This window comes from Primulina huaijiensis, chromosome 9, assembly GCF_012295235.1.
Source record: "Primulina huaijiensis isolate GDHJ02 chromosome 9, ASM1229523v2, whole genome shotgun sequence".
Classification (NCBI taxonomy): Eukaryota; Viridiplantae; Streptophyta; class Magnoliopsida; order Lamiales; family Gesneriaceae; genus Primulina; species Primulina huaijiensis.
The window spans coordinates 23,307,396-23,321,863 of record NC_133314.1 but is presented as its reverse complement, the minus strand read 5'-3'; the positions used below and the strand labels follow the sequence as shown (position 1 = coordinate 23,321,863).

Genomic DNA, 14,468 nt, shown 5'->3' with positions numbered 1-14,468 from the left:
AAGACTGATCTAGTTCATAGTTGGGATCAATCGCGAACTGACTCACCAAAATGACCACTGCCCCATGTGATATTCTTCAATGAAGGTGGTGGTCCTAATATAATTAAGGTGTTTGCTTCTGTCCCGTGGATCGATTACTACATAATAAATAATGTTTTCTTCTATATTTTATCCCATATATTCTTATATTTTCTAACGTAACTAATCAATATTTTTTTTTAAAAAAATATTGATCAAACTATAAAGTTACTAAAATTTTTGAAACTTTAGTATTGATCGTAAAAATATTCAAAATATAAACAAAGTAGACATACTGGCTTACCACCCACGAACAAGATCTAAGGCCTGCCAAGAATGACTCCTTCATTTTAGCATTTAGTGTGTAGATATATAAAATGATTTTATTTAGTATGTTTCGTATTTTATCCCAAGCTTTAATAAAAAAATTTTACATCTCAATAACTTTAGGTGTCATGTGAAAATTAAGCAATATTTGTTTACCTTCTCTAAAGAATAGGGAAAAAATAATAAATTATAAGATTAAAAGTTCGATTTCTTTTTTAAATTTTACATTATATTTATATATGTCTCAAAATTTAGGATAACTTTTTAAAAATGTCAATTTTAGTTGTTTCCATAAAGTATTATATTTAAATTTTTGGGGGATCAAAATTATAATATAAGGAAAGTGATGTATATACAAAGGCGTTATTGTAAAAAACAAAAAAAGATTAAAATGACAAGTCGATGGAGTGTCGTTACTAACACTCTTCCATAGTTTTTACGTTGGACTACGCATATTTTTCTCGATAACTAGCTAGTTAAACTGTTCATCATTGTAACTTGAAAAATACACTATATTTATTTTCAAACACCATGATCAATTTTTCCAAAATGTGATATATATTATTTTTGTAACGAAAAACCGATGATATTTATTTTTAATAGAGAAAATGCGAGCTTGGAAGTAAATTGCCTCCATCGGATGATCCAACAAGATTCAAAGCCAGAGAGCTCCTGCATCCTTGAGTAGAGGAACAAGAGTGCCATTGATGTGGCAAGCCAACACTTTCTCTATGCTACCCAAGAACCTGCCACCCACGAACACAGCCGGCACCACCAGCTGTATATGCGCACCATTGCCGCAACCGGAGAGGTGATAAAGTAGAGCCTGAATGTCTCTGCCCGATTCGTGGTGGTCGAGCTCCACAATGGCGGGGCCAACCCCGAGTCCCAAAAGCAACTGTTTGACAACGTGGCACATGCAGCAGCCGCTGATTGTTAACACCACCACCGCATTGCTGGACGCCAGCAGGCTCAGGGTCTCGTACACAGGCTCCCAGTTCGCGGCTTTCACCTCTCCACCAACTCCAACACAACCGTCAATCATCATAACAGATGACACGAACTTATTATCTGCTGCTCGATTCATTTTTGCAACACTTACGGTACAAACTTTTGGATGAGTTAAAAAAATGAAAGGTGATGATGAGCAAGACAGGAGAAATGAAGAAAGGGTTGTGTATATATGCATGAAATAGAAATCGGAACACAATTTATTGGTGAAAGACCAAACAACTTTTAAGGGTTTACAAAGCGTTTATAAGAGCATCTCTTTTACATGACAAAGACAGAGTGAGTACTGAACGAATCAGAAAAAGTACGTACCCGGCAATTTCTGCGGCTGTGATTTCTTCTTCCTCTGTCTATAATATAATCCAGCTCCTAACCATCTATCCACCATTGGATGGAGTGGACCTTACCTCAACAATTTCTGATCCCTAGCTACAGTGGTGAAAGCACATTTAAGGAGAGCATAATATATCCAATATAGTTTTCGTATGTCATCATGCTCCGCCATAGATATTGAATTTTAGCCATATATATAAAAATTCTTGGGTTGAGCTAGCCTTAATGTTTTGTACGGAGTAACATCTTCGGGCCGGGGACGTACGTGATTCAGCAACGTCCTGCTGCATCACTCATATCGATGGATGGATTAAATTTAATAGCGTGGCATGTATTGCATGAATAGATTAAATTGGGTGCATGTATCTTTATTTTCTTTATTAGCCTGATTCTACTTACTAGCTAGCTAGCTCGTGTGTTTATTAATCAATAATCTATGATAAAAACCGAAGGCCGACAGAAAATGGGCATTGGCCTATTCCCATTTTTAGATCCAAGATTTTATACATACGACATATATTCAGTGGCTGGTCTCAACATTAATTGTGATCCATGAACAAACACAAACTCTTAATTTCTCAAGCTTGGTGATATTAGCTTAATTTGGCTTTCGATTTCCCCCTTCTCTCTGACACTGTTCATTTTCGACGACCATTGGCTGGATTCCCATTTTGGGTATTCATTTATTGTTCAATTCATTCATTTTAATGCAGAATTGAGGCAAGAGAGATCTGAGCTAGGAGCCCTTTGGTTTTTGCTGTTGAAAGCACCGATAAAAAGCCTCGGACACGAGACACATGCGTCACTGTTTGACATAACTTCAAGTTTGTCAGTGTCTTGACACATTATAAAACACGAAGTATCCTGTTCATGATGAAACGATCGGCGAATTTTATTGTTAATAATCGTGTTCAAAATTACTTTTTAATTCCATGTTAAATAGATGATAAAATTTGAGTGATTCATTAAATTATTATTACTTTTTATCAATAAAACAAGAAACATACACTTAATTTAAGGTGGAGTAAGCTAATCTAATTTGGTTATTGGAAACTTCATAGACAAATGCTTCGTGCGAAAGAGAGTTGAGACAGGTTCACATGTTTATTGAGGCAGTAAATCAGCTAAAACACGCAGCTGGAATTCAGAAGACGGTCATCGGTTAACCTTTAAACAATCGCAGAAACATAGGATCTTAACGAGTAACATATTTACAGAGTGGTAGCTAATACAGGCAGATGGCCAAAAATACAAACATGGTAATTATCATAAGATAGTCCAGATGAAAGTAGGCACCTATATATCATCAATAGTTTTACTCTATAAAGTCACGGCTAAAGCTCATAATCAACCATCGATTGAGATCACATAGTCGTGATAGCCAGCAGCATAGCAAGCTAAACTTCTGCTACTTGTAGTATGTTATTCTCAGAAGTAATCAACAAGAAGAATGATCCAGTGTTATAGAGCAAGCATATCAAGGTCTGTGACAGAAGCAAAAGAATACAATTACGCAAAGTCAATCTATTAGGGAGCATCTTGACTCTAAGTCGAGACATTTCATAATGATTTTCAATAATCCAAAGAAAGTATTCTTTCCTACAATTCCAGTAAAATAACTGTACATTTGGCTCACACAGCGAGAAAAGATTTCGAGCTTCCAATCAATTCCCACCAAATGAGAATAAACGCTAAACATGTCCTTCAAGCCCAATGATTGATGTGCTCACTGACAGAAAAAAGTTGATAGTGAAGTTCACGAATGATTCCAGGTGCAAACACAGTAATTCAAATGTGATAAAAGATACCTAAATTATTATCTAACTAAATAGAAAACAAGACAAGAAACAGCTGAAGGTTTGTGATTGAACACAAAAACATCCCAACAAACTTATGAATCTATCTCCTTGGATTTTTACCTCAAACAAATCTATTTGCCAATCTTTTCTCAAACCACAACTCAAAATGAGTTCATTTCCAAACAATAAGTTCTCCTCTTCGCCAACATCCTTGCAGCAGTCCCGAAAGGCTCCTCAAATGCGGAGGCAACCCAGTTCCCTTCCGAACCCACGACCTCTATCTTCGACTGCTCACGAGGCTTAATTGCAACCAAAGTCGCCCCTTTCAGCACCATCCCATTAGGCAACTCCAAATGGGAAGCATACCATAACCGCATATTCAGAGCAGGAACAAGAGTCCTCTTTGATGCTGAGGATGCAGACAACGGCTTCACCCGCAGCTCCTCCAACTGCACTTTATTCATAGATAACACTCCCTGTCCATCCGAGTCGGTCAAAATCAAGCTTTCCAGGGTCTTGTGTTCAGCTATAATAGGCTGCAGCAGATAATGCCTTGCCGAGGCCGCGATCAATGAGCTAATAGTCCACACTACACGCAACTTTAAACCCCCGTTCGTGTAAAAAGACTCCGGTATGTTGCCATTATCAAGCGCTACTCCATTACTGTTATTCCCGATATCAGTATTATCAACACTACAAGCAGAACCACTATTCAAATTATGGATGACACTCGAAGCGCCAAGAATAACACAATTATCGAGCGTTGACCCAAAATCGGCCCTCCACTTGAGCAAAACACCAGCGTCTATCCCCAATTCCCCACTCGGAAGTGTAATCTGTAGGAGCTTGATTTCGTTAAAATTCTTTAATACTTGAGTAGGGGAATGGTGGGTGACACTGTTTCGCTCGGTTTCGAAGTCTAAATCTTCTGCGAATGGAGGAAGGCGGCGGGTGGTCGGATTAATGAATTGTGTGAAAGATTGAAAGGGCTTGAAGAGTCCGAGGAATAGGCGAAAGAAAGAGGATATGGGGTGCCGGGATTTGCCAGAGGCAACCGAGGAGGCAGATGAATCGTCGTCCGAGATAACGCAATCGACGCGCACGATTATGTTGTCGACCTGAGGAACGAGAGAGTGAAAGCGCTTCGAAACAAGGCAGCATCGGCCCAATGATTTCACATCCCCTATTTTGTTAAAGATGACGAGGAGAAGCGAGTCCGGAATTCCGTCGAAAAGATCGATCGGCTCGGGGTGGATTTTACAGCCCAGATCTAATCGAATAGAACCCATTTTCCACAACGCTATATTCAACTAGAACCCTTATATCTCCGCTCGTGTGTTGTGCAGGTAATATGAAAAAAGGATGAGAAATTGTGGATCCGACGACTAAAGCTCTGAATATGTAAACTTGACTGTTTCTTATGTTTGAGGGAGAAGGTGAGAGGAGGAGAAACAAACACGATTAGGGTGTTTTTTTTTTTTCCCTTTTTCCTGCCTCGTGAACAAGTTTTATCACTGCGTATGTCTATTAAATATTTAAAATTTCATTATCATACATTAATTTTAATAGATTTTGTAATGCACGGTTGGCTTTGATGTAAAAAACTAATGTTGTTGGCGTCGGATGTTTCTAACGCTAATTAAATTATACAGCCACACAAAGTTAACATATTTGTCAATGAATGACGTTAATTGTGGTATTTTGTTATATGGATTGTGTTTTATAAACAAATTATTCAAATCAAACCGGCCATGAGTAATAAAAATTTGGCATGTAAATACATCAATATTTTTAAATAATCCCCAAATATTTTAAAACCCTTTAATTTAATATATACTTTAAAATTTTGAGTACACCTTTTTTAAGAGTTGAAGGCCATATTTACAAATATCATGTGCCATAAAAAAGAATAAACTAGTCTTGGACTTCAGTAAAACTACGAAAATACCCCTGCGCAGTAAAATAATAAAAAAATAATAATAATAAAAAATGACAGGAGACTTGTACACGGTGTAGCCGCCATTCTCGACGATACAACATTTCGTCCCCAAATTTTTCTTGATTTGGATTAGCTATCAAGGTACGCTCCTCTTTAATTTGTTGATCTTGTTTCATTATCATGGTTTTTTTTTTAACCTTTCGCGGTAATATTAGCGATTGTCAGTTTTGCGTGTAATTGGGGCCAAGTAATTTTGTTATTTGTATTTGTTCTTAGAGGATTTTTTGGGTCGGAAAGTTTGGATTTCTCCCCGATGGTTATTCGTATGTCACGTGCTATGCTTCTGTTGTGAATGGAATAAAAATCACAATCCGTGTTCGATTTTTTTCCCAAAGAAATAAGCGCGCGACATAAAGCGATTGGTCCAACCCTTGCATTTTTTGTATATCAGGAACAATAAGTGTGATCGTGGTAATAATTAGAGTGGGTGTTTCTTCTTGTAGTAGATGCTCTGTTTCCAGGAACTTTAATTGACGATAAATTTCTGGGGGAAAAATAAGATAAAGAGTAAATTCTCTTTCATTGGACAATATGTTGTGGCTGCAACTGGAGCTGAGTGAAGTGAGTTTAGGGGCACACCTGTTGTGTGTTTTACAAGCACTTTGTCAACGCAAATGCAGCACTCGCCTATCTTTAATTTGGCTTTTTTGAGTTTGTGTCAACTTGTTTAGGATGGTTCATGCTCCTTTATATATTTCTTTGGGGTTCGCTTTCGGAACTTGGCCGCTAATGTTATATCATACTACTATCATCAGCCGCAGCAATTTATTCATCTACTGGCTGCTGTCAACGGGAGCGAATGGCTACCACACAACCAGAAGGGATTCCTTTAAATCAGGTGGGAATCCCAAATGTTTCAGAACCAAACAGCTCAAAATATGTAGCCCACGTCAAGAAATTGATCAATCGTCGAATGCTGATTGGAATCCAGGATGGACGGTTCTTTCTGGGCTCATTCTACTGCGTGGATAAGCAAGGGAACATTATCCTTCAAGATGCAGTGGAGTATCGCAGCACCAGGCGTAGTTCTCCTTCCCCAATGGAACATAGGGGTGTCGGTCTCATTCTAATCCCTTTCTCTTGTCGAACTTCCTCTCACGTTGATTGTTCCATTGAAGAACAGTTATCTCTGTTGTCTCTTAAAGAGCACAAGTAACATTATTTGCTTTGTAGAGGAGAATGTAAGCTCATATTTAAATCTACTTCTTGGAAAATGCGTGTCTAAGATTTATTTGTGATGTTCGATGTAATGATTCGTTCTTGCAAAGTATGATAATGAGTTAGATTGGAGTAAAAAATTTAAGAGCCGCGTAAGAAACATGTGCTAAAAGAATGCGTCTTTAAAAGTAGAGTGTCGTTTCAAAATTACGTAAATATCAATATAAGAGGCACAAAGACACCAATTATTAAATAAAAACATTGATTTGTTGAACAAGAAAAGGCGTCTCGAAGGTAATCCACTGGATTTCAGGAGCAGTTGACCATCTGAGAATCCTTTTCTCAGTTGACAGATAGTAAACCTGAAAACAGGGTCTGAGTACCAGGCGCCGTCAGTATCTATCAGTGCAAGGAGTACCATATATGATGAGATAAGGTACGGTACAAATTGCTGTGTCGATGGGAATTGCAAGTTCACTCCAGAAGATATTCCACTTCCTGCATAACGGTTCACAACTGAATTCATTCAGGTTGAGTTTGGATTCAGGTTGCTAACTTTACAAATATAATACGCATTGTTGCTGAGCGGTTTTTGGATCATTCAGCTCCTCGCGAATAAAAGGATTGGTCTCGCTTATGGGGTCAAAGACTTCCAATTGAATAATTGAATAAGTATGAGTAAAGGATCAAATGGGAGAATTTATCCTAGAAGCAGAAAAAAATATTAGATAAACATCATCTGAAATATATAATCATGCCATCCATGGTCGAAAAATTGTAGATGTAGTCCACTCAAACAACAGATGATAATGTCTTGTTCAAAATTCAAGAACTGGTTTCATTTTGGGCATGATTGTCAATATGATAAGATTAAGCACAGCAAACAGAGAAGACGATCATTAACCTATGCGAGTGATGGGAGCAGTATTAACCCCAATAACATGACCATATGAATCCATCAATGGTCAACCCGAATTCCCTGCCGTCTTAACAAAACATCAGACCTAAAAATTTATATGTAAGCAGATTAAATGATGCTAATGTCCAGAAACACAACAAATCGTATCTACCAAATATTTCACCAATTAAGAGATACCAGCAATGCATTAATGGCAGCGTCAGTTTGAATAGCTCTTCGAATTGCTCTTCCACTTGGTGAGGGTATCTCTCTCCCCCAATCCACTAATAACCTGGAGTATGTCAAATAACAAAGGATTCATTTTTCATCAGCAATCCACATTGGTTCCTTGATACAAAAAATCTCCTTTCGGGATCTGGTAAGTGGACCTCTTCTTTACCTATTTGCATCCAATTCGAACTCAAGATCTAAATCATGAAAAACTTTTACTTTACCATGGAGTTAATTTGTAGGAAGCATGACCTCAAACGATCTAATTATCTATTTATTAACCAGAAAATTTTAGGCACTGAATAACTCAAAGCAGGGCACTTTGCATGCACCAGAGCTCGCATTTCTTCAAAAATTACCCCAGTTGTTCAACTGTTCTCAAAACCACGAGGGTTTCCAATTACGTAGCAGCTCTGCTCGCAGTTCATGAGATGTGCCTAGAGCCGTTGGTTTTAACTCATTTCCAACCGCATCAACCTGCGAAAGAAAATTAGATATAAAGCACGTAAAGACTGCCGGTTACATGTCAGTAGCTGAACATTGGGGGGATTTCTGTTTATTATTTGCTTGTTAGCACCTTAAGAACAGCTAAATCATGGTCAGGATCAAAACCAACAATCTTGCCTTCTCTAGGAATGCTGTGCCACTAGCATCAAGTAAATATACCTGAAAACGGATATAAATTAACAAGCTGTTGGTCCATACTGGAATGAAATGTTGGATTAAAGTAGATTTATCATCCGCTGCACAGTCCGAATACGAGACTCTAAGTAAAACCTAACGATGAAAACATAACAGAACCTTACAAAGTTGTAATACACTTTTGTCTAATTTGGCAACAACATCATAATTTGTCACCTGTAAAAACCAAAAAGATTCTTAAGACAAAATTATAACTCCTCTGGCAGCAAATGCTCATGATTCTGACAGACAGAATTTATTATGATACATGAGATGAATTCTTAGAAATAAAGATCCACTTTACTGTCGATAAATGATAATCCAAGGATGTAGAACTGAGATAGTGCCTGGAGCACAAGGTTGATCGAATGTTGATAGGCAAATTCATAAAATTCTAAAACAACATTACCTACTCATAAATTCATATAGGACGAATCTTAACACATCAATCCGAAATTTTGACAAGCATTATTTATTAAATTCAGAAAACAATGAGTTTCATGAAAAGATTTCAAAGAAAAGTAGTTCACGAAACAAAAGACCAGGAACCTACAAAGTGACCAAACTTATCCCAGATAAAACCTGAACCTGTCCCTTCTACTTTTGCATTCTCATCCTCAGCTAGCAATTTATCTGGAGTACTCCTTTGGACTTTAGTTAACTCAAGGTCCTTGATGGAAACAACAGAAGAAGTTTCCTGCGTTTTAAATAAATTAAGTGAATAATCATTTAAAGAAACCAGAATTGATACACATACCGAATCTTGAAACAATGTAATACAAAGAACAATAGCACCATATCCTCCATTGTCTATCACCAAACCAGAATTAAAGTTGTAATTCGACATTTTCTCCCATTCTTGGAATCAAGAAAAACACAAAAAACTGGAAAACAAGGTTCGATGCAGTCATCGTCATCCTCGTATCATCAAATGCATATACTTTCACAAACAGCATTGATAAAGAACCACTCAAGACAAATTTAGTACCACCACAATTAGGAATACATAAATCAATTAAGTCTACGAAATTAGCGATTGTTTTGTGTAGATCCACTAAATAACATACATATATATGTATGTATAATCAGAACACACTTGCTAAGTGTTATTTTATATAAATCTTTATTATATTTTTTATTATAAAATATTTAAATAATGTACATTATATTTAGTTATTAAATATCAAAATAAAATCATGATTTTAAATTTCGGCAGTTTTTAGTTGTGATTTTTAATTTAGTTAAAATATAAAATCAATCAAAACAGATGTAGGAACCATACACATTTATATAGAATAAAAAACATGGTAAGAACATATTAGATATCTAGCAATCATTATGTTACAAGTAATTACAACATATGAAACGTGTTAAGGAAGTATATAATAAGTGATGCTATCTCAACATGCGAGCGTACGTTTTGTGCATATCACAGTAGTATTCAATTCTGGGCAACTTTACAATAAACCATCATCTTTATACTCAACTTTTTTTTTACTCATCATCCCCTCAAATCTTTGTTTCAATTCTCCAATTTTTTAAAATTTCCAAAATTACCCTTACTCTTTATAACTATGCTACGTGACATTGTTTTACCTCTCGAGCTTGTCTTTGAATGTGTATAGCCTCAAGACATACAACTACGAAAAGTTTCTAGCATATATACCATATTCAGATGATCGATTTATTTATTTTTTTTAATAGCTCATCATGCTTCCATATAATGAATTGAACAGTTTACCTTTTTGACCAGAGTGCCGTCGAGTTATATCCACCGAGTTTTATAGACTGCTCCTCACAGCCCAACCACACAATCGCAACCGATGGTTTCTGACGCAGATTCTTTCAACAGCACTTAGCACAACCCTGTTTCGTTTCCTATCTCAGGGTGTATAGTAAAGTAGTTCAATTAGAAACTAATACATGAGAGTGGCAAAAGCCTTGATATTTTTATTCAAACATACAAACTATTATTACATAGTAACCTCATGTAGAGGAGGAGAAATTTGTTTAGCTACTTACAGTAGTCGAAGTTAAAACACACATAAAATATAAAGAGAAAATATAACAATGTTTTGAAAGAAAATGAAGAGATTGAATGATGCATTCATCTTCCTTATGCCTTGGTATTTATAGTCATTCGCGGATATGAATTCCGGACTTCAAAACTTGCCTTAGATTTTCTTTAATAAGGTATTGATTGCAAACACTACCTAATGCATTTTCCAAAAAATATCAACCATGATTGAATTTATAGTGATCGCTCTAGATCCATTATTTTTTTTACACATTTGGAGTATTAAAAGAATCAAATCAAGTATTTGGATCCCCAAAATTGGTACTTTGTAAGTAAAAATAAGTACTTAACATGACTAAGTATCCTAATGTATTTTTCATGAAAAGACCAACAATGATTGAATTTATGGTGATGGCTCGAAGATCCAGTAATTTTTTTTAGACATTTGGAGTATTCAAATAATCAAATCAAGTATCTGAAACTCTATAATAGGTATATTATAGCTCCATATAAGTACTTACTCTTATTCCATTATGAGTGATTAAAAAAAATTAAATGACATGAAAAAATCATTTTAATATTTTTTTTAATGAGACCAATAATGATTGAATTTATGGTTGATTATTTTCTTAAACATTTGGAAATTCAAATAGCCAAATCACATATCTGAAATATGGATTTTTTAGGTCAAAATATGTATTTTTTTTCTTATTCCATGATAAGGGATGAAATATGTTTTTTTTTTAAAAAAATAAATTACATGAATAAGACATCTTAATGCATTTTCAATAAAAATACCAACAATAATTGAATTTATGATAATCTTCGAGATCTAGTATTTTTTTTACTCGTTTGGAGTATGCAAATATCCAAATCAAGTATCCAGAACTCCAAAATAAGTATTTTGCGAGTCAAAATAAGTACTTACTCTTATTCCATTGTAAATAACAAAAAAGACAAAAATGTAAACTTGAATTTGTGGGGAGTTAAAACTAAAATTATGGCATTGTCAGGTACTGATTTATAAAATATTATACCTATATACTGAATCTTAATTTAAAGATGGAAAAAGATATTTTCCTCAAATTTACCAATAAATTAACTGGTTTTATTTAAAATTCTAATTTCTAAATATTTGATTGAATATATATTTTTTACATACTAAAATAGATATTACGAAATGTTTATGAACAAATTAATTTTCTGAATACATGGAATGTTAAATTGCTGTTTTATTTGGAGCAAATAGAAGTGTGTGTTTTTGTGTGTGTGTGTGTGTGCGTTTTTTTTTTTTTTTTTTGGCTAAATTGATATTCTAGGACGGACTAATTATATTGCATCAATAAAAGTCTAAAAACATAAAATTTCCTAAAAAGTATTAATAAACTAATGCATCTTTTATTTTTCAAAAATTAATCAAATTTCACCTGTATGTTACAAAAACTCGGACACATTTTCTAATATGGTAATGAGTTTTATATTTGATTTGAAAAAATATGGAATCTAAAATGATATTAATTTGTATGTATGATGTTTATTTATTCTTTTGATTTTTTACTATAGTGTTGATTCAATTATCCCGAAACAAGACGCCAGGAAAGGAAGTACAAGTATCAAGAAAACACGAGCTAGCTTTTCAAAAATGAATTGGGTTCAATCAAAAACATAGAGGAAACACATAATTACATTGAATCAATGATGATACAACCAAACCAAGCACTGCCCTTGGACCATCCATTTCCCGTATGACTTGATCACAGCCTTTCCATGCAGAGGAAATATTCTCCCTGTAAATTGTTTTAAAGAATTTCTGTTCAATGATTTATCGATATTTTATTTTAATGTAATAAATTGATAATGTTTTTGCTTATCTAGTCCAATTTTAGTCATAGTGTTATTCGAATGAAATTTGCTTACAGGACCAATTTTGGAAATTTCCCACGTACCTTCTAGAAGATCAATGAGTTAAATATATATGTTACCAAACAATTTCTAAATTTCTATTAATATCTCAATTGTAGACTTAGTTTTGATTTTGCTGTTTGTCTCTCTTTCAGTATAAATATACGAATGAAATTAATGAAAACCACATGGTGTTTTTTATGTGATTTATGATACTCCCAAATAAAGATTAGTGAGTACATACAAATTACGAAAGCTGATATATATCTTATGGCACATCCGACAAATCTACCAATTGAGATGGTTAGGCTCTCAGATTTGATCGTCATTAATTGCTTCATTGTTATATAACGAAATTAAATCAAGAAAAAATCTACGATATTAGAGGGGGAGAATTAAGGAGGATGGAGTAGTTTTTGGGGGGCCCGTGTACGAAGCGCTGGAGCCTGTCAGTAAAATTTTGCTCCTCGGCATGTCTGTTTCACGAGACCAGAGCCTTGTCCCATCTTGTTACTACACTGTTTTTAAATACTATTTTTTGTTTTGACTGTTCTGACAATTTTTCGCCATCTTTTACATTATTTACCAACTGTTATCCCTCACACCATCTCATCTATTTGCATGCTACTCTATCCTCTCACACTCAAAGTTCCTAATCTGGCTAACATGTTGGCCATATTAGGGTTTCAATAGCTTTTCCATGCTGCCTTGTCACTGCCATAAGGACTAAGGCTGAGTATAAATGTATGTTAATTAATTTATCCATGTCTCTATCTTTATATGAACTTGGCTGTCATTTGTTCTTATGCCCATTAAGTTATCTCCCTTAGAAATACATGTTCCAATCTTTCATGTATGTACGCGTAAGTTTATAGCACACGCAGAGAGGATAGATAGTGTGTGTGCGCGTATGTCTGAAAGAATATTTGTTTCTCTTGATTCCCGAATCATGGCTTTTGTGTCTCTTCTACTTGTTGGGTTTCTCTTGTTTCTATCATCCGATCACAATGAAGTGATGTGCGTGGAAAGTGACGATTGCGGTAGGGTGCTGGCGATGGAACAGGAGGAGTTATACGGGCTTTTTGAGGTAATGGGTTCGCTGTTGGAAGACCCCAGTTGGGGTGAATTGCATCCTCTACCATGCACAGAGACTCCCTGGCCTGGTGTGGAGTGTGAGCTTCTTCAAGAAACTTCAACCTTTCATATCACCAAAATTCATGTCGGCCCCGATGATACCACCCCGCCGTGCAAAGATTCTGCTAAAATCTCCGAATCACTCCTCAAATTGCCTTACCTTAAGACCCTTTCTTTGATTAACTGTTTCACTAAATCGCCTGTTTCTTTGAGCGAGCCACTCTTTGGTGCATTGCGTTCTCTAGAGCATCTGGCGCTCGAGTCCAATCCAAGCCTCTCTGGAGAAATCCCTTCCACTATATCAAATCTAACCAGCCTGAAAATTATGTGCCTTTCTCAAAACAATATGAGTGGTCAAATTCCTAAAGAAATAGGAGGTCTGGTTAACTTGGAACAGCTTGATTTCGGTCACAACAGTTTGACTGGTTCAATCCCTGAAGAAATTGGAATGCTGAAAAGTTTAAGTATATGGGATTTTAGCTGGAATTCTATACAGGGAATGGTGCCTAGTTCAGTAGGTGAGATGCGGTTTCTTGAAAAGATTGATTTGGGTTCCAACAAACTTCAAGGAAGACTGCCACAGGAGTTGGGGAAATTGAAATGCTTGGTTTTGCTGGATTTGAGTAATAACTCGTTGACAGGACCAATGCCTGAAAATTTATTAGGTTTGCAGCAGTTGCAATACCTGATAATGGAGGGAAACCCAATAAATACTGGCATCCCTTCATTTATTGGGGCCCTAAATAAGCTCACAATGATAAGCTTCTCAGGGTGTGGACTCACAGGCTCGATTCCAACCATATTTTCAAAACTAACAAATTTAACCGCACTGTATCTGGGTAACAACAGTTTAACTGGTACAGTTCCTCAAGAATTGGGTAGGCTACCAAACATGGATCTTCTAAATTTAAGCAGGAATCAGCTTACTGGGGAGCTGCTATTTCCCCAAGATTTCATTAC

The 14,468-nt window shown here is 35.7% G+C and overlaps 3 protein-coding genes and 1 pseudogene across 6 annotated transcripts; 1 reads left to right on the top strand and 3 right to left on the bottom strand.

The window, feature by feature from the left end:
* Nucleotides 1-1,000: 1,000 nt before the first annotated feature.
* On the bottom strand, nucleotides 1,001-1,432 carry LOC140984005 (glutaredoxin-C1-like). The gene has a single exon (XM_073451145.1). The coding sequence runs from the start codon at nucleotides 1,430-1,432 to the stop codon at nucleotides 1,001-1,003; it is 432 nt and encodes a 143-aa protein (XP_073307246.1).
* A 1,395-nt stretch (nucleotides 1,433-2,827) lies between these two features.
* LOC140984410 (F-box protein At5g46170-like) lies at nucleotides 2,828-4,862 on the bottom strand. 3 transcript variants are annotated; one of them, XR_012176615.1, is made up of 3 exons: nucleotides 3,609-4,862; nucleotides 3,315-3,418; nucleotides 2,828-3,173 (listed from the first exon to the last, which is right to left on the bottom strand). XR_012176615.1 is itself a non-coding variant. In XM_073451808.1 (2 exons), exon 1 carries the CDS (start codon nucleotides 4,775-4,777, stop codon nucleotides 3,650-3,652), a length of 1,128 nt encoding a protein of 375 aa, XP_073307909.1. In that variant the 5' UTR covers nucleotides 4,778-4,862; the 3' UTR covers nucleotides 2,828-3,418; nucleotides 3,609-3,649. The 3 variants fall into 3 exon arrangements, 1 of the variants encoding a protein (XP_073307909.1); XR_012176614.1 differs by having other exon boundaries at nucleotides 3,315-4,862; XM_073451808.1 differs by having other exon boundaries at nucleotides 2,828-3,418.
* A 595-nt stretch (nucleotides 4,863-5,457) lies between these two features.
* LOC140984411 (uncharacterized) lies at nucleotides 5,458-6,718 on the top strand. Of its 2 annotated transcripts, none has more exons than XM_073451810.1 (2): nucleotides 5,458-5,568; nucleotides 6,243-6,718. In XM_073451810.1, the coding sequence occupies exon 2, from the start codon at nucleotides 6,287-6,289 to the stop codon at nucleotides 6,641-6,643; it is 357 nt and encodes a 118-aa protein (XP_073307911.1). In that variant the 5' UTR covers nucleotides 5,458-5,568; nucleotides 6,243-6,286; the 3' UTR covers nucleotides 6,644-6,718. The 2 variants fall into 2 exon arrangements, with proteins under 2 accessions (XP_073307911.1, XP_073307910.1); XM_073451809.1 differs by having other exon boundaries at nucleotides 5,512-5,568; nucleotides 5,931-6,718.
* A 141-nt stretch (nucleotides 6,719-6,859) lies between these two features.
* Nucleotides 6,860-14,309, bottom strand: LOC140984004 (protease Do-like 5, chloroplastic; annotated as a pseudogene).
* Nucleotides 14,310-14,468: the final 159 nt, after the last annotated feature.

Excerpts from the sequence above, each read along its gene's own strand:
- LOC140984411 (XM_073451810.1), top strand. The coding sequence starts at position 6,287 with ATGGCTACCACACAACCAGAAGGGATTCCTTTAAATCAGGTGGGAATC.
- LOC140984410 (XM_073451808.1), bottom strand. The coding sequence starts at position 4,777 with ATGGGTTCTATTCGATTAGATCTGGGCTGTAAAATCCACCCCGAGCCG.
- LOC140984005 (XM_073451145.1), bottom strand. The coding sequence starts at position 1,432 with ATGAATCGAGCAGCAGATAATAAGTTCGTGTCATCTGTTATGATGATT.